A 22,165-nucleotide genomic window follows, 5' to 3' on the forward strand; every position below is an offset into this window, starting at 1 on the left:
TGTGTTAAAGCAGCATTCACTTGAGGAATGCAGAACAAATGGGAAGCCATGAAAATTCACAGGACTGTGGGAAACTGCACATTCGCATGCAACTGTGTTACAGTGAGAAGTAGAGGGAGAACTGTGTCCATTCTGTTCCTTTTGTTGTTAAAATGGTTGTTTGGAGGGATGGAGAGTGGGCTTCAAGGACCTGCTATCTTTAAGCCCAATCTCTCTTCCTCTCCTTTCCGTGACAATGGAGCAGCCTTCTCCTTCTCCTAAAAGGGGGCAACAGTTGTCACAAACTAATGAGTCTAGAATGGGCTTCTTCCAGGAGTGGTGATATCCCTCCTCTGTCAAGTCAGCCAGGACCACTTTTTCCGGCAAAGATGACCACACCCTGGACTCATCCAGTCATACCCCTTCAGCAAGCTTTAATCAACCAAGAGGGGCAGGTTGGCCACATCACTGCAAGCATTTGGTCCATGTCATCATGCCACATCAACTGAAACTGATCCCATGGTGCTGTGGTAGGACGCCACACTGGAAATTGCATTAAATGGGGCATAAAGATTGCTATGGAGGTAAACAATGTTCCCCTTATACACACAAACACAAAATAAACTGATTTTCTTCCAGCCAGCACTTATTTTACATGTAGAACACAAACCACCAACTCACTGGATCAAAGACCAACATCCTACAAAGGAGATGAACAGCTTCGTGTGTAGCTTGGCTGGATAATGTGTACAGGACAGGAAGGGATGGCTGTGAAGAGAAAGAAAAAAAGAAAAATCATTGAGCCTTAGCTGAACAATCTTATACATGCATGCTGCACCCTGAACATAAAAACCTTGTGCAACTGGCTCTGCTTGTGTAAGAAGCCTACATGGAAGCACAGAATGTGATAAGCTCCCCTCCCCTCATCACCTTCCAACTTGTGAAGGGGGAAGGTCTGCAGCAGGAAGCCCCCTATATTCTTGCAGGCTCCCCAAGCGAGTTAGAACCTCAGTTATGGAGACTGACAGGCTGCAATCCAATACATGTCTACTCAGAAATAAGCTCCATTCGGTTCAGTGGGACTTATTCCTAGGTAATCATGCAGGGATCCTCCATGAGTACCAGAGGCCCCTGCTCAGAGCTTCCTCTTCCACAAGCTAGAGAGAGCAGTAGCATGATCATTTCAACTCTGTGCTTACATCTAAGTTTCACACATGAGCAGAACACCTGCACAGGTATAGAGCAGAGGTGGCTAACCTGTGACCATCCAGATGTTGTACTACAACTCAGTCATCCCTGGTCATGTGGGCTGATGAGAACTGGAGTCCAGCAACATCTGGAGGGCCACAGGTTCCACATCCCTGGGCTGGAATATCTTCTGAATCACTCAAGATCCACATGTGCTCTGACAGCCAGGTACATAAGAGAGCTCTGCTGGATAACAATCAAATGTCCCATTTCAAAAACTCCTCAGGCCAAACCCACCTCCATCTTCTCATAGCAAGAAGCATTTGCGTTTTGGCTGGGCTGCTAGAAGACTCACTTTTAATTTTACTAAATGAAGCAGGCAGGGAGAGAAATATAGGAGACAACCTTAGCAAAACTGAAAAGCTCATCTTGTATCTTTTTCATTATTAAAAACACACGCGTGATTAGAACAAAATATGGGTACGAAATGCCTCAAGATTTTTTTGTTTATTAAATGAAGCAAGTTTCTAAGTTTTCCACCTATGGAAATATGTGACAAAACGAGTTAAATCACTATAGGTCTTTTTTAAGAAGTGTGACAGTTGCTGCAGACCTTCCCCCTTCACAAGTCAGAAGGTGATAACGGAGGGGAGCTTATCACATTCTGTGCTCCCACATAGGCTGAGAGAATTTGAAGTTGGCTGCCAAACAAAACTAAAATCATTCTAACAGCAACAATAAAATGACCCTCCTTCTATAAAGAGATGGAAACGACTGGAGAAGCCAGCCAGGTAAGGCTTTTGTTTTCGGGTGGCAGCCTAAAATATTATCCATGCCAGCTGCAAATCCAAGGTCAGTTGACTCCTGTGATCTAGAAATCTGCCTGGTGTGGAGCATCTCCTACTGAATTTTTTGTTCAGTAAAGATTCTTGAAGCTTAGAAGCTATATATATCCCCATCTTGAAGGTCATTGAGATTGTACTGTGTAGCGCTGTACAGAATTGGTAAATTCTATATATTTAAAGGCAGTGTAAGTTCTTGAAGCTTAGAAATTCAGCCATGGACTTGATGGTCACTTTAGGCTCTCTCTCTCTCACACACACATTTTCAGTGGGGAGATAATCCCAACCAATGCTACAGGGATGTTTTAAGAACATAAGAAGAGCCTGCTGGATCAGGCCAGTGGCCCATCTAGTCCAGCATCCTGTTCTCACAGTGGCCAACCAGGTGCCTGGGGGAAGCCCACAAGCAGGACCCGAGTTGCAAGAACACTCTCCCCTCCTCAGGCTTCCGGCAACTGGTTTTCAGAAGCATGCTGCCTCTGACTAGGGTGCAGAGCACAGCCATCACGGCTAGTAGCCATTGATAGCCCTGTCCTCCATGAATTTGTCTAATCTTCTTTTAAAGCCATCCAAGCTGGTGGCCATTACTGCATCTTGTGGGAGCAAATTCCATAGTTTAACTATGCGCTGAGTAAAGAAGTACTTCCTTTTGTCTGTCCTGAATCTTCCAACATTCAGCTTCTTTGAACGTCCACGAGTTCTAGTATTATGAGAGAGGGAGAAGAACTTTTCTCTATCCACTTTCTCAATGCCATGCATAATTTTATACACTTCTATCATGTCTCCTCTGATCCGCCTTTTCTCTAAACTAAAAAGCCCCAAATGCTACAACCTTTCCTCGTAAGGGAGTCGCTCCATCCCTTGATCATTCTGGTTGCCCTCTTCTGAACCTTTTCCAACTCTATAATATCCTTTTTGAGATGAGGCGACCAGAACTGTACACAGTATTCCAAATGCGGCCGCACCATAGATTTATACAATGGCATTATGATATCGGCTGTTTTATTTTCAATACCTTTCCTAATTATCCCTAGCATGGAATTTGCCTTTTTCACAGCTGCCGCACACTGGGTCGACATTTCATCGTGCTGTCCACTACAACCCCGAGGTCTCTCTCCTGGTCGGTCACCGCCAGTTCAGACCCATGAGTGTATATGTGAAATTCAGATTTTTTGCTCCAATATGCATAATTTTACACTTGTTTATATTGAATTGCATTTGCCATTTTTCCACCCATTCACTCAGTTTGGAGAGGTCTTTTTGGAGCTCTTCGCAATCCCTTTTTGTTTTAACAACCCTGAACAATTTAGTGTCATCAGCAAACTTGGCCACTTCACTGCTCACTCCTAACTCTAGGTCATTAATGAACAAGTTGAAAAGTACAGGTCCCAATACTGATCCTTGAGGGACTCCACTTTCTACAGCTTTCCATTGGGAGAACTATCCGTTTATTCCTACTCTCTGCTTTCTGCTTCTTAAACCAATTCCTTATCCACAAGAGGACTCTCCTCTTATTCCATGACTGCTAAGCTTCCTCAGAAGTCTTTGGTGAGGTACCTTGTCAAACGCTTTTTGAAAGTCTAAGTACACTATGTCCACTGGATCACCTCTATCTATATGCTTGTTGACACACTCAAAGAATTCTAGTAGGTTACTGAGACAGGACTTTCCCTTGCAGAAGCCATGCTGGCTCTGCTTCAGCAAGGCTTGTTCTTCTATGTGCTCAGTTAATCTACCTTTAATAATACTTTCTACCAGTTTTCCAGGGACAGAAGTTAAGCTAACTGGCCTGTAATTTCCGGGATCCCCTCTGGATCCCTTTTTGAACATTGGCGTTACATTTGCCAGTTTCCAGTCCTCAGGCACGGAGGAGGACCCGAGGGACAAGTTACATATTTTAGTTAGCAGATCAGCAATTTCATATTTGAGTTCTTTGAGAACTCTCGGGTGGATGCCATCCGGGCCCGGTGATTTGTCAGTTTTTATATTGTCCATTAAGCCTAGACCTTCCTCTCTCGTTACCACTATTTGTCTCAGTTCCTCAGAATCCCTTCCTGCAAATGTTGGTTCAGGTTCAGGGATCTGCCCTATATCTTCCACTGTGAAGACAGATGCAAAGAATTCATTTAGCTTCTCTGCAATCTCCTTATCGTTCTTTAGTACGCCTTTGACTCCCTTATCATCCAAGGGTCCAATCGCCTCCCTAGATGGTCTCCTGCTTTGAATGTATTTATAGAATTTTTTGTTGTTGGTTTTTATGTTCTTAGCAATGTGTTCCTCAAATTCTTTTTTAGCATCCCTTATTGTCTTCTTGCATTTCTTTTGCCAGAGTTTGTGTTCTTTTTTATTTTCTTCATTCGGACAAGACTTCCATTTTCTGAAGGAAGACTTTTTGCCTCTAAGAGCTTCCTTGACTTTGCTCGTTAACCATGCTGGCATCTTCTTGGCCCTGGCCAAATAATTAATTAATTATTGAGATAACTCGTGTGAAGGCCTTTGAACACTATATATAATATAGTTATATAGTTCTGTTTGTTGCTTTCAAAACTGTCTTATCTGTATACCAAAGCAACTCGCATCCAACAAGGATCCAGTCTTCTTCATTCAAGTTCTCCATCATGCACAACCACCACCCAAGGTACACAATATTGGTAACAGCATTTGTATGTTAGCAGCTGATGAAGGCAGAAGCTGGAACATTTTGTTAATACAGTAAAAACCTCTGTTTGGTTAATCACAATTACGTTCATATATGCTAAGTATTATTATTGTTCATTTGGAGAATGTTCCCCCTTCCATTCGCAATACTATTCTTCACCGTGCCATCACATTCCTTCCTGCTGCCCATACAGCCCAATGAACACATCTACATTCTTCTCTTATGATTCCTAGGGAAATGCTATGTAATATATTTAGAAGCAGACTATATTAAGGCTTTCATTTATTTCAATTCTAAGCATTTTAGTCATACATAAGTTTTTTCAGAACGGATTTTCATAGAATCATAGAATAGTAGTGTTGGAAGGGGCCTATAAGGCCATCAAGTCCAACCCGCTGCTCAAAGCAGGAATCCAAATCAAAGCATTCCCGACGGATGGCTGTCCAGCTGCCTCCTGAATGCCTCCAGTGTCAGAGAGCCCACTACCTCTCTAGGTCCATTGTCATATGGCTCTAACAGTTAGGAAGTTTTTCCTGATGTTCAGTCAAAATCTGGCTTCCTGCAACTTGAGCCCATTATTCCGTGTCCTGCACTCTGGGACGATCGAGAAGAGATCCTGGCCCTTCTCCATGTGACAACCTTTCATGTACTTGAAGAGTGCTACCATATTTCCCTTCAGTCTTCTCTTCTCCAGGCTAAACATGCCCAGTTCTATCAGTCTCTCCACATAGGACTTGGTTTCCAGTCCCCTGATCATCCTTGTTGACTTCAACTGAACCTGTTCCAGTTTGTCTCCATCCTTCTTGAAGTGTGGAGACCAGAACTGGATGCAGTATTCAAGATGAGGCCTAACCAGAGCTGAATAGAGGGGAACTAATACTTCACACGATTTGGAAACTATACTTCTGTTAATGCAGCCTAAAATAGCATTTGCCTTTTTTGCAGCCACATTGCACTGTTGGCTCATATTCAGCTTGTGATCAACGACAATTCCAAGATCCTTCTCACATGTCGTATTGCTGAGCCAAGTATCCCCCATCTTATAACTGTGCATTTGGTTTCTTTTTGCTAGGTGTAGAACTTTGCATGTATACCTGTTGAATTTCATTCTGTTGTTTTCAGCCCAATGCTCCAGCCTATCAAGGTCCCTTTGAATTTTGTTTCTGTCTTCCACGGTATTAGCTGTGCCCCCCAATTTTGTATCATCTGCAAATCTGATAAGCATGCTCTGAACCTCTTCATCCAAGTCGTTAATAAAAATGTTGAAGAGCACTGGGCCCAGGACCGAGCCCTGTGGTACCCCACTCGTTACTTCTGCCCAGTTTGAGAAGGAACCATTAATAAGCACTCTTTGAGTAGGATTCTGGAGACAACTGTGGATCCACCTGATAGTTGTTCCATCCGGCCCACATTTAGCTGGCTTGCTAATCAGAATATCATGGGGCACTTTGTCAAAAGCTTGGCTGAAGTCAAGATATATTACATCCACAGCATTCCCACAGTCTACCAGGGAGGTTACCCAATGAAAAAACGAGGTAAGATTAGTATGGCAGGATTTGTTCTTCATAAATCCATGTTGGCTTCTAGTAATCACTGCTGGTTGAATTGCATTGAATCATTTTATTACGGTTGCAGACCAGATATTAAAAGAGAGACATAAAAAAACAAACATACAGCATGGAGGATTTAAATATGTAGGATACAAAGCTACCACAGTTCCAAAAGCCCACAGACAATTCTTTAAAGAGCGGGTTGAGAACATTTTTTCCTAATTTGCATTGAGATGAGAACAAACTTTGCGACATTAGCGGTGACATAAGATGACACATCACTTAGACAGATCGACACCAGATTAACGGGATTTACCAAAATTACCAAAGGGGAAATTAACCTCCGCTACACCAGCTAATCACTGCATTGTTTTCAAGGTGCTTATAGATTGACTGCTTTATAATCTGCTCCAGATTTTTTCCAGGGATTGATGTTAGGCTGACCAGTCTATAGTTCCCCGGTTCCTCATTTTTGCACTTTTTGAAAATAGGGACAACATTAGCTCTCCCTCCAGTCATCCGGCACTTCACCAGTCCTCCACAATTTCACAAAGATAATAGACAGCGGTTCTGAGAGTTCTTCAGCCAGTTCCTTCAATACTCTAGGATGCAGTTTATCGGGCCCTGCCGATTTGAACTTTTGGTTTTGGTTGCTCATTTTTCACAGACCCAAGTATTCACTCTGAAGCACACCCACAAAACTGTTATTGCTGTCCTCAAATTTGTGTTTTGTGGAAAATACACATTATGGGTCAAATTACTTTCCCACACAATGATCAGGCCAGGACCTGCTTATAACTTCAGTCAGGCTGCTACACTGTGTACAGCCAGACCATGCTCTAGGGAAGGTGTGGGAAACCTTTAGCCCTCTGGATGTTGCTGAACTATGACTCCCATCAACCACAGCAAGCATGGCTAATGGCCAGGGATGATGGGAACTGTGGTCCAGCAACATCTGGAGGATCAAAGGTTCCCCACACCTATTCTAGGACTCCACAAATTGCACTGTGAAATCACCAAACTATGTTTTAAATGCAGAATTCATTTAATTATTTTTTTTGAAAGCAAGTCCTATAGCTGGAAAATATGTGACCAAGGGGTCTAAGGGTACATGGGGAACTGGGTAAATGGAGGGGGGCGGGGGGGGAGAAGGAAAGAGAAAAGAAAATGCAAGAAGAGCAAGGTCTAAATATAGGAAACTAATTATGTTTAAATCATTTAACAGGTATTAACAAAATTGCACTCTTTTGTACAAAAACAAAGTTTTGTGTGCTTGTCCCAATATATCTCCAAACTGACTGTCCCCCCACAAAAAAAGTGGAAGGCAACAGAAGGTTAAATGCTCAGTTAGCAGCTGCCCTGCTACACTTGTATCTACAAGAGTTATAGGCTAGTAGCCGCTAGAGGCTTTTTTAAAAAAAATCAAAGCTGAACTTCCAAGGGAGGGACCTGAGATCGTATCTTGGTAGGGTGGTGTATTGTATTGTATTGGTGGTGGCAGGTAGCACACAGACCCTTCCCATAGTGCAGGGCAGGGGAACCCTTGGCCTTCCAGATTTCTAGCCAACATGGCCAAAGGTCAGAGATGATGGGTTGGAAGGCCAAAGGTTCCCTATCCCAGCACTAATGGCCACAGCCCTATGCTTCTACCTCTTCTGGGTAAGAAGATGGGCTTGGATGTGTGCGGTCAATACTTGGGGCAGAGGGGGAGGGGAAGGGCAGAGTTACCACGAAGCTGAGGTCTCCAGGGCCCTGCATAGTTTCTTGCAGCTCTCACCACAACTAGAGAGTAGGTTTATTCAAAGCAAGTATAAATACCCTAGTTGTTATTATGCCTATATCATGGTTTTAAACAAAGACCGACTCACAAGAACATATTGAAATCCATCACAATGTAAGATACAATATAAATACTAGGAGGGAGGGAGGGAGGGAGGGAGGCAGGCAGGCAGGCAGGCAGGCAGGCAGGCAGGCAGGCAGGCAGGCAGGCAGGCAGGCAGGCAGGCAGGCAGGCAGGCAGGCGCTGGTTGGCTTACTAGACAGCCTTTAGCTGTGGTCACCAACAACTCCCTCCCCCCATTGTCCTCTGGCACACAACTGGCTTAGTAGAGATGCATGGTGGGATATCGCAAATATAATTACAGCAGGGAACTCTTCAGAGCAGTGTGAAAGACTCCTACTGCTTCTCTTCAACACTGCCAACACTTTGGGGGGACGGGAATTTGGATGAGGCTGGGCATGCTGCTGACTAGAGGGCTAGTCACTTGCTCCTGGCAAACAGACTTTGGGTACATGTGTTGGAAAAAGGAGTTGGCAGTGGCGGGTGGGTTTGCAGCTCAGTTGTAGCTTCATGCTTGTTTTTCTCCCTTTCTTGCATTTTGACTTGTTCTTGTCAGAGCCATTTGGTTAGTTTACGCCTTCTCCACATTTTAAAGTCAACTGCTGAACCTTCAAACATCCCCCCTCACTCATCATTCTGATGATTGCTTAGAATTATAAGATCCTTATTTCTCTTCTACACAATGAAAAACATTTCACTGAACACTCCCAACATCGATTTGAACCAGGTGGAAGATGGAAGAGCTGGCTGGAGATGATGGTGGGGAAGCATAACGGGAAGGGCCACAGCAGAGTGGTGGAGCATCTGCTTTGTGTGCAGAAGGTTCCAAGTTCAATCCCTGGCCTAAAGACCATGGGGAGCCGCTACCAGTCAGTGTAGACAACACTGAGCTAGATGGACCTAATGGGTCTGACTCAGTATAAGGCAGCTTCCCATGTTCCTGTTTGGACACTGGCCCTCCACTTGCACCCCCACTTTCCAGCTGTTCAGCCTGATCATGTTCATTGCCCAACAAAAAGGACTAGTAGCAACCCTTGAAGCCACACCTCCAAGTCACTATGCAATGGATTAGGTCCTCTCTGTTTACTCCTAAATACTTACAGAGGGACGGCAGCCTTGGGGTGCCTGGTGAGCTTAGAATTAGAATGGGGGGAGGGGAAGAGCTCCAAAATTAAAAGTAATTTTCACAGATAAAAATAGCCCTGACCTCTTTATGCAAATCTTAAAGGCTTGCCATTTTCTTTTTTTAAAAGTAACTGCCTAAAATTCTGGGCTTTTGAAGCTGTTTGTTCTCCAGCACTTCCTACACAATCATTTCTTTAGCACGGTGCTTGGGGAAAAAAGTCTGCTTTCCTATGCAAATGTAAAAAGAAAAGCTTATTACAAGAGGTCTAGAGAGAGTGCAGGTGTTGGGGGAAAAACATTAGGAGCAGAGGAGAAAAAAGTTATATAAGAGATTTCCTAATAATGGAGGATGATTAATTGTTATCGGTATGTAGGAGGAGTATGGTATATGCCAACCAAGGACTAACGCATACTCCACCTGAAATATGACAAAGCAATCAAGCCTTTACCCTGTCTATTCATGGGACAACATTAATAGAAAAGGTTAGGTGCTACAATAGCTTTAACAGAATCTGGCAGGCTCTATAAAAGATTGTATGACGACTGTATGGGATGCTCCCTGGGCAACACTCCTTATACCTCCCACAGTGCTCCCCACACCCGAAAAAAGGAGAGAAAAAGCAAAGTGAGAATGAAGGTTCTGCAAGGCATCCATAGGAATCTGGCTATAGATTTATATTACATATTCAAACTGCTCTAAAATTTGACCTGTCTCATAAGAAGAGCACTACTGGATCAGGACAGTGGCTCATCTAGTCCAACATCCTGTGCTCACGGGGGCCAACCACATGCCTATGGGAAGCCCACAAGCAGGACCTGAGCACAACAGCACTCTGCCCTCCTGTGGTTTCCATCAACTGGTATAGAGAAGCATACTGTCTCCAACCGTGGAGCCAGAGCACATCCCATCAGGGCTAATAGCCACTGATAACCTTCTCCTCCATGAATTTGTCCAATCCTCTTTTAAAGCCATGCAAGTTAATGGCCATCACTGCCTCTTGAGGGAGTGAATTCCAGAGTTTACTGGCTCGTATGAAGCTGCATTACAGAAGTCACACCACTGGTCCACTTACTCTAGTACTGCCTACTCTGCCTGACCGCTGACCCTCCACGCTCAGGCAGGGGCCTTTTCCTAGTTGTTCTATCAGTGATCTTCTTAACAAGAGGTGCCAGGGATTGAATCTGGGATGCTCTGCCGGCAAAGAATGTGGTCTACCCTCAGCTACCATGCTTCAGATCCCAGGAACTGCAATTCTGACCTTCTGTCTCCTATTCATTTCCCCTCAACTATATTTACATACTCACTATCGATCCATTTTACTATAGTGGCCTGAGAGAACACCGAGTCTTCATCTACAAAGAGGTTTTCCACCCCCTTTATTCAAAAGCTTTAATACACTTATAATTCTCTAGCTCTACTATTTATGGCTCTGTGTGCACAAAATCATCGCTCTCTATACAAAAATTCAAGCCAATAAGAGAACTGAAGGACACACAATTCTCTCTTGACACCAAAAGAATCCCAACCAGATATTCCTTTTGTCAGCACAACTTTTAATCTAGTTGGTTGAATATGCCCTTCATCTTCCTGGGGATTTTTTTTAAAATGGACACAGAGCTGCTTGTGGGCTGGCAATGTTTAATCTCAGTTTCACACTTACCAGAATTACTCATGCAACTAACTTCCTCTGCTGAAGCTATACATTTTCACGAATACGGCAGCTGCCGTTCTACAAATTTACAAGTCACTTTATAGCCTCCAAGCATCATATTTAATTTCCTTAAATCTTCTGTGGATATACCCAAGACACAGATGGTGAAAGAATTGAGGTTAAGTGGCTTGTTTAAGTAATTGGATTTTATTCACTCTAATTTAGACTAAATGTTATCGTTCATATGTTACCATCAACGCAAAAGAACTCAGAACTTTCTCATTGCTTGCTGTGCTTGGTTCACCAGCACCCCACATTTTGCCTGTCAGGCCAACCAGGATCACCTGCTCTCTCCAACAAAATCTAATTGTAACAGGCAACTATGCCTTGAATAAAGGAACAGAGAGTTTCAAACATGTTTTCATACTAATCTGCTCTGTGATTGCTGCCTGGATCAACCCACTGCTGTTTGTATTAAAGTTACCATGCCTTCTGATTGCAGAACCACAAAACTGAAAGACTTTGTGAAATCACCGAGTTCACACGTGGAAAACCTCCAACCCAAGGACTAATTGTGGCCCAATGGGGAATCCCATTTCGCCTGCAAGGCAATTTCCCCCAAACTACCACTTACCTGTCAATCAGCTGACATCACTGGGTGATGTCAGCTGATGAGCAGAGTGGAGATGGAGTTCTATCCTGCTGGGTTCTACTTCACCTACCTGGGTCAGCTTTAACAGGTGAGCAGGACCACCCATCTATCAGTCACCTGACATCATCATGATGTCAACTGAATTAACAGCTGGGTGGCTCTACCCACCTGACAAAGTTGGACCAAGGGTTGGGGTGTGAGATAAAGATCTGGCCCTCTGGGCCAAACAGGTTCCTTATCCCTGACCTAGTTCTTCAGGTCAGAAACTAGTTTTACTGGCCAAACATTTTGAATGAAGAGATGGGATCTGAAGCACTTAAGCTCTGTGTGATGGAAAATACGTAGGGTGTGATTGGAAGGCATATGTTGCAGCACACTGCAGATACTAAAAAGGTCTTACCAGTGGCTGGATGGGAGACCACACAAAAACCTTAGGTTAAGCCACTTTGAATATGAGGCAGAATATGTTAACTGAACAAGACCAAAACCCTGTTTTAAGACACTTTTTAATTTTATAAACCTTATAAAATTATGCTAAATATTGACAGAGAAAGAAAATACCCTGGGAAAAGGGAATGGTATATCCAAGATATGGGAGTTGGCAACTATGAATAAAATGTGTGTGCATTTTATGGATGAAACAGTGTAGGTATAAAGTCAATACATTTGAACAGGAATAGGAACCACTTAAGATATTTTGGAATAATAAACAAGGTTTTATAAGAGGAAACTGGCTTCCTATATTATAACGAGACAACTACAAAGAACTCTAATCTTCTAACAGTTTAGGATTCAAAATTACTCAACTTGTATTAACCTAGACTTTTGTATGTTAAATGGTCGAAGGTTTTGTAGAAGGAGAAATAAGTTTTAAAGAATGTATATTTACTCAAGAGTTTTTATAATTAACATGTCTAAATTTCAACGTCCTGCTTTTCCAAATGTATTGTCTTTATTCCAGTTGCACTAAGTATATTAGTGATATAGAATCTTGCATCACCCTGAACAAAATGTAATAAAATTGCCCCCAAAAGAGGATGCCTGCCTTTAGCTATTTATCATTCTATCCTATGCTCACTTGTTTGACCCAAGCATGAAAATCTTACATTGGAACTGGGCCTGATTGGCACCCCATTGCATGCTTGCAGAATGAGGCTCCTTGGAAAATTCAGAGGAGGTGTGTGCTTTTTCTTCCTACCTGTTTATGAGGACCCCTGAGTATGTGAGCCTTGGCGCCTTCACAAGCCGTCCTCATTGCTTCCAGTGACGGTGTTCCCAGGAGATCTGTGATCAAATCCAACTGTAAAAATAGAAGAAGTTATCCCCAATTTTAATCTGGACAGAAATAAATTCTGTTGGAACAACAAACACACACATTCAAATGTACAGGTTAGTCTGCATAAGCAGTCTCTTCCCTTCTAGTTCCCACTTTCTGTTATTATTTGAAACTGGGCAAGTGTACATGTTGATGTACATACAGGATTTACACCCCACCTTTGACACAAATACCTCAAGGCAGCTGGCAATTAATATAAAAAGCAGAAAATGTACTTATTGTGAATTGCTGTTTGCAGACTGGAGTGGAGGACACTCCATTGACAGGGATGATCCTCCCTCTGGGAGTGATAGGCAGGGTCCTTTCCAATCTTCTCCCTTCTCTCCAAGGGGAGGAGCTATCTTTCTCTCACCAGACCAACTGGCAGCACAAGATGACTCCTCAACCCCTACCAAACACCACACAAAAACACCCCAAACACATGAGGAGCCAATAACACAACACTGTAAATAACCAGGCCTTGACAGACTCAGAAGCTGCCTGACCACAATACACTCCAACGTGGTGGTACAGTACCCAGCACAGCACCCAACAGACAGGAAGTGAGAGGTGGGCGGAGTGTCCTCCATGCCAGTCAGCAAACAGCAATTCACAGTAAGTAAAATTTCCGCTTTTGACAGACTGGACTGGAGGACACTCTGTTGACAGGGATGTAACAGAGCAGTCCCACTGAAGGGCATGCTTCCCCTCCAACATGCCTAAGCTTGAATAACCCTTTGCAACACCCTCCTTCCAAACACAGCATCGGAAGAAGAAAACTCATTCACCCAATATTGCTTTGAGAAGGTGTGCACAGAGGCCAAGGTAGTTGTCTTGTAGACATCTGTAGACAATAGGAAACCTACCCTGGCATGCAGCCAAGGCAGCCGCTCCCCTCAGTGAATAGGCCAACACTCCTGCTAAAAGCTGCTTACCCAAGGCCTCAAAGGCTATCTCAATAGCATCTCTCAACCATTATAGAAGAGATCGAAACTTTAATGGATTCTGTTCAACTAGAATTGCAGGGTATGATGGACGTTCAGGGTGTGCCACTTCATTTCCTGAGAGCAGGAAGGATTGGGACAGAACAAGGGCAACACCACCTCCTGGGAACAGTGGAAAACTGAGTCAACCTTCAGCATGAAGGAGGGATCAGACCACAGTACCACCTTATCGGAATGAAAAACGCTCAGTTGAGAATTGAAGACAAGGTACCCAGCTCTGAAACACACCTAGCAGAGATGGCAGCCACCAGAAACACTGTCTTGAGAGTCAGCAACTTAACAAAAGCAAGTTGTTGTGGGTTCAAAAGGTGGACCCATAGGAGCAGTAAGAACTCAAGTAAGGGTCCAAATTAGGGAAACTATGGACCCCCTGTGGCAACTTAAAACTCACCCCTTTAATGAAGTGTTTGTAAAAGGGGTGCAACGAAAGCACAGGAACCCAAAGAATGCCCAAAAAGCTGCTGACTGCCACTGTTTGGCGTTTGATAGTGCTGCAGCTCAAGCCATTCTCCATCCGAACCTGGAGAAAACGAAGCAGATCCTTAACATCCTGAGAAGTGGGGTCCATCCCCAACAGATGCACCAAGATAGAAACATATGCCATGTCATCAAATACATCCTATTGGTGGATGCCTGGCAGGAGGACAGCAGGGTGTCAAGGACTCCCCCAGAGAAACCCAGCTGCCTCAGCCAGCCCCTTTCAGCCTCCAGGCTGTAAAGCTGTAAGAGATCTGACCTTGGATGAAGCACTGGGCCCTGCTGAAGCAGATCTTCCTTCACTAGAATCTTCCAGAGTTCATGCACTGACAGGTTTCAGTAGGTCTGCCAAAGCCAGTAAGGTGTTATTACAATCACCTCTGCCCTGAACTGATGTACCCTCTGCAACATGTGTTGAATCAATAAGAAGGGGAAAAACACATAGAGGAGCTCTTTGGGACAGGACACCTCAGCACGTTCACTCCCATGCGCTGTTGCATGGAAACTGGGAGGCAAATGCCAACACCTGTGCATTTCCTACGGTGGCGAACAGATCCGTTACAGATGGCCCAGATGGTCTGCCGCCTGAGCAAAGACCTGAGAATGCAACTGCCACTCTCGACTCCCTGATAGAGGTCCTGCTGAGCCAGACCACCATCAGATTGTCTACCCTGGCCAGATGTTCAGCCCAAAGGAAAGAAGGTAGTGGAGAAGCCTGTCGGCCTCCAAGATAATCAAATCCACCCCTGCCGGTTCACATAGGCTTTTGCCTAAGTGTTGTCAGTGTGAACCAACAGGTGGGCCCCTTGGACATCAGTCCCAATTGAATGGCCCTCAACCCCAGGCAAGTGATTCTCATTTGCACCTTCCAAGTGCTCCAGAAACCCTGAAGCACCTTGTTTCCCAGATGTGCACCCCACCCATGGAGGCTGCTGTCTGTGGTGAGTACCAACCGCTGAGGATTCTCCAGAGTCACGCTGTCAAGCAGACACCATGGAGCCAGCCACCATCTCAGCTCACCCCTCAACCTCAACCTTTCCAGAAGTGTCACCTCCACTTTGCCCATTCCATGATTTTATCCTGGAAAGGCAGAAGAATCTGCTGGAGGAACTGAGAATGGTACTGAGCCCATGGGGCAAGATCATGACAGAAAACCTGTCCTGCAACTGAGGCAGGGTCATGAGGTCCTATGACGCAGTTCCACTAACTGCAACACCTGCTGAACTCTGCTGTGGAGTCAGAAACATCCAAAACTGATCCCTGTTCTGGAGTACCCCCAAGTGCGTGAGTGGTTGCATGGGAGACAGGGAGCTCTTTTCAAGATTGATCACAAAACCTAGGTCCTGTAGACACCCAAGAGTCACCAGCATATCCTGAAGATACCTCTCCTGGACCATAATGTTGTCCAGATAGGGATGAAGGCAGATCCCTCTGGTGCGCAAGTGGGCAACCAAAGCCCCCAACACCTTGGTGAACACCCTCCAGGCTGAAGATACGCCAAACAGAAGTGGCTTTTGTTGTGCAAGAACCGAAGAAATTTGTGGTAACTTGGCTGAATTGGAATGTGCAGGTATGCCTCAGAGAGGTCGATGGAGATCATCCAATCCCCCTTCCTTGTTACTTCGACTCCGGAGAAAGGGTTTCCACCTTGAATCTCTTTTTGGCCATGCTTCTATTGAACCACCCACCTCCACTGGAAGGCAGGCACAAGTTCTATCACATGAATGGTAATCAGATGATTGATGGCCTTCCTATAGTTCTAGTACTTGTTGGATTTCTGAGACTTTGATGTTGGAAGGAACCTGTTGTGCAGACTCTGGGACAATTCCAGCACATAGCCAGCTGCAATGGTGTCCAGCACCCACCTGCCCGAGGTAATGGCGTGCCACTCATCTGCGAAGTGTAGAAGCCGAGCCCCTACTGGAATCTGATCCAGACCCTTGATCATGTCAAGCGGAGACTAGCTTCTTGGCATGTTAGAGGACCTGAAAGATTGCCCCCTGCCCCCCCCAGGGCTCCCACAGTGGGCTCCCCGGGCTTTATGAAGCTTTTGGTAGTGCAAAAGTAACTGTTTTGGCACCCCTTCCCACAATTAATGCTTAAAGTGGGACTGAAATGGACCTCAGTGGGGGTGAAATCTGCAACTCATGCTTTAAACATTGTTTGAATTGTGGCAAATCAAAAGCAAGAAGCATTTTTCAAATAGTTCAACTAAATTAGTATATCAATTGTCTCCAAGCGGCAACACAAGGATGGATACTGACTCTAGAACTCAAGGGACATGCAAGTCTGGAGATTTCTGGAAATTTGCTGTCGTACAGACTGCAAGGAAAAAAGAAATCTGTGAAACAGACTTTGTTCCTTTGTTGTTCCTCCAGCATCACCACCACGCACAAGAGATTGGCATTCTACACACAATCCACCAAGGTACCCAAAACAGGTCAACTAGGATGTGTCTGAAGAATTGCACCTCCTTATCCCTTAGGGGAATGCTCTGCAGATATTGTAGTCTTCAAATAATTGGAATTATTATATATAGAATTCCAGTGAATCCTAGGGCAATCTAACCATTAGACACATGGTCAGAAGAGCATATTGCTAAATCTAAAAATCCATTTAGCAACAGTAGCCTTCTTCAACCAAAACTGGCAGAAACCATTCCTTGATAACACTGTTTACTTTGTGACATACAATGAGCAACAAATTGCCACAACATCACTTAAGCTCTTGAGATGACAATTATAGTGAAAGCAAGCACACTTAAAATAGTAACCATCAGAATACTGTGACACTCGTAGTATCTACCCAAGCAGTTTAATATTCTACAGAACGCTTCAGAATAGCATCTTACTTTTCTCACTAATCATCTTTTTTAAAAAGCACTTTTTCGTTTGCAAAGGATTAGCCACCCATGTTTGTCCTCGCAACGCCTGGCTAAGATGGGTATCCTTGGGCAGGCTTTGCTCTCAACCTCCGTTCCCCATCTGCCATATAAGAAGGATGACAATCTACCTCACAAGGTTGCTGTGAGCGTGAATCAGATAAGCAAGCTGCAAACTTCGCCAGCAAGAGGTAAGGGCTCAGGGAAAATAAGAGTCAAGACTGTCAAGCCCAACATCTTGTGGCCCACATGGCCCAAATAACTATTATGCCAGAAGTGGGGGGCCTTTGGTCCTCCAGATGTTGCTGAACTAAAACCTCCCATTAGCCCCAGCAAGCATTCAAGAATCCCTTTTTATTTAAAACATTTATATTCCACCTTCCCACCCGTGTGGGTCTCTAAATAAACAGAATTTGTTGCTATAATAAAAAACAAAGCCGAAGAGGCAGCAAAACAGAGGGGCAGTTGCTATTAAAAGTACATACACACTAAAAAACCCTGCCACAATTAAATGGTGCCAAACGTTTAGGCAAATAAATAAGTTTTTAATTAGGAACACAGGAAGCTGCCTTATATAGATGGAATTAGACCACCAGCCCATGTGGCTCAGTATTGTCTACACTGACTGGCAGAAGCTTTTCAGGATTTCAGACAGGGGTCTCTCCCAGCCCTACCTGGAGATGCCAGGGACTGAACCTGGGGCATTCTGCTTGCAAAAAATGCCCGCTACTGCTGAACTATGGCCCCAGCCCCTAAAAGAGCCCCAATAAGGATACCTAGGGAGGGCATTTCTCAGGTCTTGGTGCAACCACAGAAAAGATCATCACTAGAAGACACCCTTCTAATCTCTGAAGGTGAGGGAACTTGGAGCAGGGCCATAACACACAGGGAATTTCACATGGGAGCAGGTAGTCCTAATTCACTGTCTTCATATTTAGGACTTTGAAGGTTAGAACTAACATTTGAACTGCATCAGGAAACTATCCACTCTTAAGTTCAAAGAGAAGTATGGGACACTTCCCCTTATTTACACAGGCAACGTTGCCTTAAGACAATATAACCTCACTGACCTAAATGCCCAGCTCTAATGAGGATTCCAGGACCTTCAGAATTTGATACACACTGAATCCCATCTGTTAAAAGATTCAAAGAGCCAACCACCACTTGCTGATCAATAGGATTAAAGTGAAGTATCTTTATACCTGCTGAATGGGACTTTGCGCTTGAAATAATATCCTTCGTCCTAGCAGTTCTGCAAATATACAGCCTACGGACCAGATGTCGATAGCATTGCTGTAGTGACGGCTGCCCATCAGGATTTCCGGAGCTCGATAATACTGAGTGACAACTTCCTGAGTCATGTGACGAGATTCATCTAATTCTTCCACCCTGGCCAAGCCAAAATCACAGATCTGAAAAAAGGAAAGAGGTTAATATTTGGTATATTTACACAGGTACAAGAATGATGGCTGATTCAGGTACCTGCTTTCCTTGTAATAGCCTACATAAAATTTGGCTTGGGCCCAAACCATGGGATTATTTGTGCAGAGTACCATATGCCCTTACATGCACATTTTATTTGCTAAATGTTTACAGTCTTCCCACCCACACCCCAACGCTGAAAAGAACAAAATGCATGTGCATTTCAGTGCATAAAAGTCTAAATTAGATGTGACTTTCTATACATAGCAGCAGGATGGTGTGATCCTCAAACTCACCACATATAGGTGACTACCAGGCTCTGAAATATTTCAGCAAATGCCTTTAAATGAACCAATGTTGTTGAGAGGGTAGCAAATTTTCAAACTGTTTTCACTCCAGATTCAGTTCCACTAATATAGGAATGAAATTCTTACAAATCTGTAAGCCTGTCTTGTTTTCAGACTGTTCCATTTTCTGTCTTATTCTTGAGATTTTCTTTGTGCAATTAAGAGTTTGTTCTGCAAAAGATATTAGCTGAGTTTATGCTCCTCTATACAAAAAAAAAATCCCACCCACATAGAAAGGTAGCATGAGAGCAGATTCTAACCTTGTCTATACTCTGACACACTAGTTTTCCATGTATATGATTTTTTAATTTTGTCTGGAGGAGCTTTCACTCATGGAAGGCTGCATCTGTAGTATAAATTGGTACAATCCAGACACAGGTATTTTAGTCCATCATTCTATTGGTTAAGAATGAGGCCTTAAGGAAACCCCTATGTGTGACCTTTGTGCAGATAATGGATCTTAGAAACAAAAGTGTGTACCAATTAATAAAACTCTCATGTTCAATAATGCATTCAAAATGGCAGCAATGCACTGGAATGAAAGAAACACACTTTTTAAATTGAAGAGAGACCTACTTCAACAGAACTAACTCATACTTATTAGAGGTTTTTTCCTGGGAAATTTAGGGGTCCTTGGTTTTGCTTTTAAATATCTCAGGAATACAGGGAACAAGAGGGTTATAGAAGCAACTCTCTGCTACTTAAAAAAAAAAGATACAGGAAAACATTTTTGAACATCGCCTTGGCACATGCAGTGTTTTTTTTCATGTAGGCCTTAAAAAACACCTTAAGAACACAGTTGCTGTTCACAAGTAGGTTCCCTGGTTTAATGTCTCGATGCAAAATACCAGCCGAATGTAAGTATTTCAGACCTGCAAACAAAAACAAAAAACAGAGACGTTTTAAAATAAAATAAAAATGAACATAATAGATCTTGGAAAGGCTTCCAAGGTATGCGACTGTGCGACTTAAGGTATGAGCTAGAGTTATATACAAAATCACGACATTGCATTTACAACATTTTATTATAAGATGGTGAGCAGTTACTTTCTTCATACTTCCATTATGATGCAAAAGTAACCCAGCCAAACAACAGATATATGTTGCAAAGGCCTGAATGTAGAATTACAGTTCTGAGTAATAAAAGCATTTGATAAGTAATTTTCAGCTTACTAACACTATTATTGTAGTGTATTTCTATGTTCACATGTGCTTGGAAGGCTCTGATTTGGCCAGCAGCCTACACAGAGGAGCATATTACAGTATCAAGGAACACAGTTGATGCTGTAATTTTACTGCATTAAAAGTTTATTCACACCAGTTTGGTTTCTTGAAAAATTCTGCCCCTTGCTTTTTTTAATGAAGGCCTTCAATTTGTAAACAAGAGGTTATGTGAGTAAGACGCATGTCAACATGCTACTATAAAGACTGACCGCATACAAGTCAAAAGTTGTTTAAATATTTTGGAAGCTTTTGGAGACATGCAAGCTGAAATCAAAACCAAGTATTTTCTAAATATGTCCAGGCTTGGTGGTTTCTGCAACATTTTGATCAGGAGGCCTGGAGATACAGATTTAGTTTTATTTTTCCTCTGAGCACCAAAGCCTGGGTTGATGGCTTGGCTTTAAAGGTGTGGTTTGACTTTAAAAAATCCTTCCAAACTAACCTGAACGTCAAATTAAAAGATATAATTTTTACCAAGTTTAAATCTTGTGATTTTGGGAGGACAAAATCCATAAAATAAATCACAACTGTTAAGGGCTCTTAAACCTCCCTACTTCCCCTACATCACCCTTTGCATCACATTTCAACCAATGCGCCATTTCCACCTTTTTGTGGATGGGTCCCACAACTGGGTTCTATCATCAGTGATGGGAGGTTGGGTTTGCATTGTGTGGCAGGCAACAGAAGAGATTGGTTTACGAGTTGCAATGGGGATGGGGTGCGGAGAGTCCCAGCACATTTATTCTGCATTAAAAACCAAAAATAAGTTACCTCTCAAAATCTGGTAAAGAAAAACCTTTACATGATCCGAGCTGAGTGGCTGAGGAGAGACAATAATCTTGTGGAGGTCGCTCTGCATCAATTCTGTAACAACATATCTTGAGTTGCATTCATTAAGGAAAGTACAGACAAATAATTTCGGCTCTTACATGGCTTTCTCAACTTGGTGCAAGATATGTCTGAGCAGCTTTCTTTTCATTCTTTTCATCATTTTTAACATGCTACAGAGTTAGTAAATGCTTGAGTAGCTGCTAGCATTATTTCCATTATCTCCACCTCATACTCCCCTCCCCCCCAGCTCTAAGCCACTTTTAATGCCTAGAACCGGGTGGGGGGCCTTTGGCCCTCCAGATGTTGCTGAACTACCACTCCTTTCAAAGCCAGCAAGTATGGCCAATAGCCAGGGATGATGGGAGTGGAAGTTCAGCAACATCTGGAGGGCCAAAGGTCCCACACACGTGGCCGGGAGGATCATAAGGGAAATTTATGTTTAAGAATGCAGCGCAAAATGCTTGCTTATTTCAGATGCACATTGCCCGTTTTCCAATTCTTTTTTTCAAACACAGGGAAATGCAAATTACCAGTGCACTTTACAATCTTTTTATTCTGATTTATTTATTTAACTTGACTTCAGGGAAAGTTAGTTGCACTATATAGACCCAAGACGTGACAAACCAAGTCTCTTCCTTGTTTTAAAACTGTCAACACATTTCTGCCCCATACATGTGGACTAAAAAGAGAATTCTAACGAAGGCTACATACACACCATACATATAAAGCACATGGCTCCCCGACGAATCCTGAAACTGTAGTTTACCCTTCATAGAGCTACAATTCTCAGCAGTCATAAAATACAGTTCCCAGGATTCTTTGGAAAAAGCGATGTGCTTTAAATGCATGGCATGTATGCAGCCAAAGATGCAACCTTCAAAAACAAACAGCTTTCAAATCGCTCATGTTCAGAAATATTATTCCAATGAACAATAGAAAAGTAGCCCATTTTTCAACTAAAGTAACTTCAATATGGAGCCCATTCCTTTAAAGAACAGCATCAGCCAATTTCTGCTATTTTCAGCACCTTGATCAGCCAATCTTTAAAGACAAACAGAAATAACTGTCCAGTGGAGAACCCATACCCTTCTTTTTGCAGACAAAAATTCCACCTTCCCATTTTCATGTATGTGAAGAGGCACCCCGAGATAGACACACAATACAATCTAAGTGCACA

General features: G+C 43.3%; 1 protein-coding gene across 1 annotated transcript in view; it reads right to left on the minus strand.

Moving 5' to 3' along the window:
* Positions 1-22,165, minus strand: part of NLK (nemo like kinase) — a 143,120-nt gene that overhangs the window by 8,684 nt on the left and 112,271 nt on the right. The window contains exons 4-8 of the mRNA XM_061604897.1: positions 20,929-21,035; positions 19,720-19,805; positions 18,367-18,576; positions 12,686-12,787; positions 661-747 (exon numbers count right to left, since the gene is read on the minus strand). Of these exons, the coding sequence (XP_061460881.1) occupies positions 661-747; positions 12,686-12,787; positions 18,367-18,576; positions 19,720-19,805; positions 20,929-21,035 (592 nt within the window). The remainder of the gene's footprint in view (positions 1-660; positions 748-12,685; positions 12,788-18,366; positions 18,577-19,719; positions 19,806-20,928; positions 21,036-22,165) is intronic.

The sequence above is a fragment of the Rhineura floridana genome, chromosome 21, assembly GCF_030035675.1.
Source record: "Rhineura floridana isolate rRhiFlo1 chromosome 21, rRhiFlo1.hap2, whole genome shotgun sequence".
Taxonomy (NCBI): domain Eukaryota; kingdom Metazoa; phylum Chordata; class Lepidosauria; order Squamata; family Rhineuridae; genus Rhineura; species Rhineura floridana.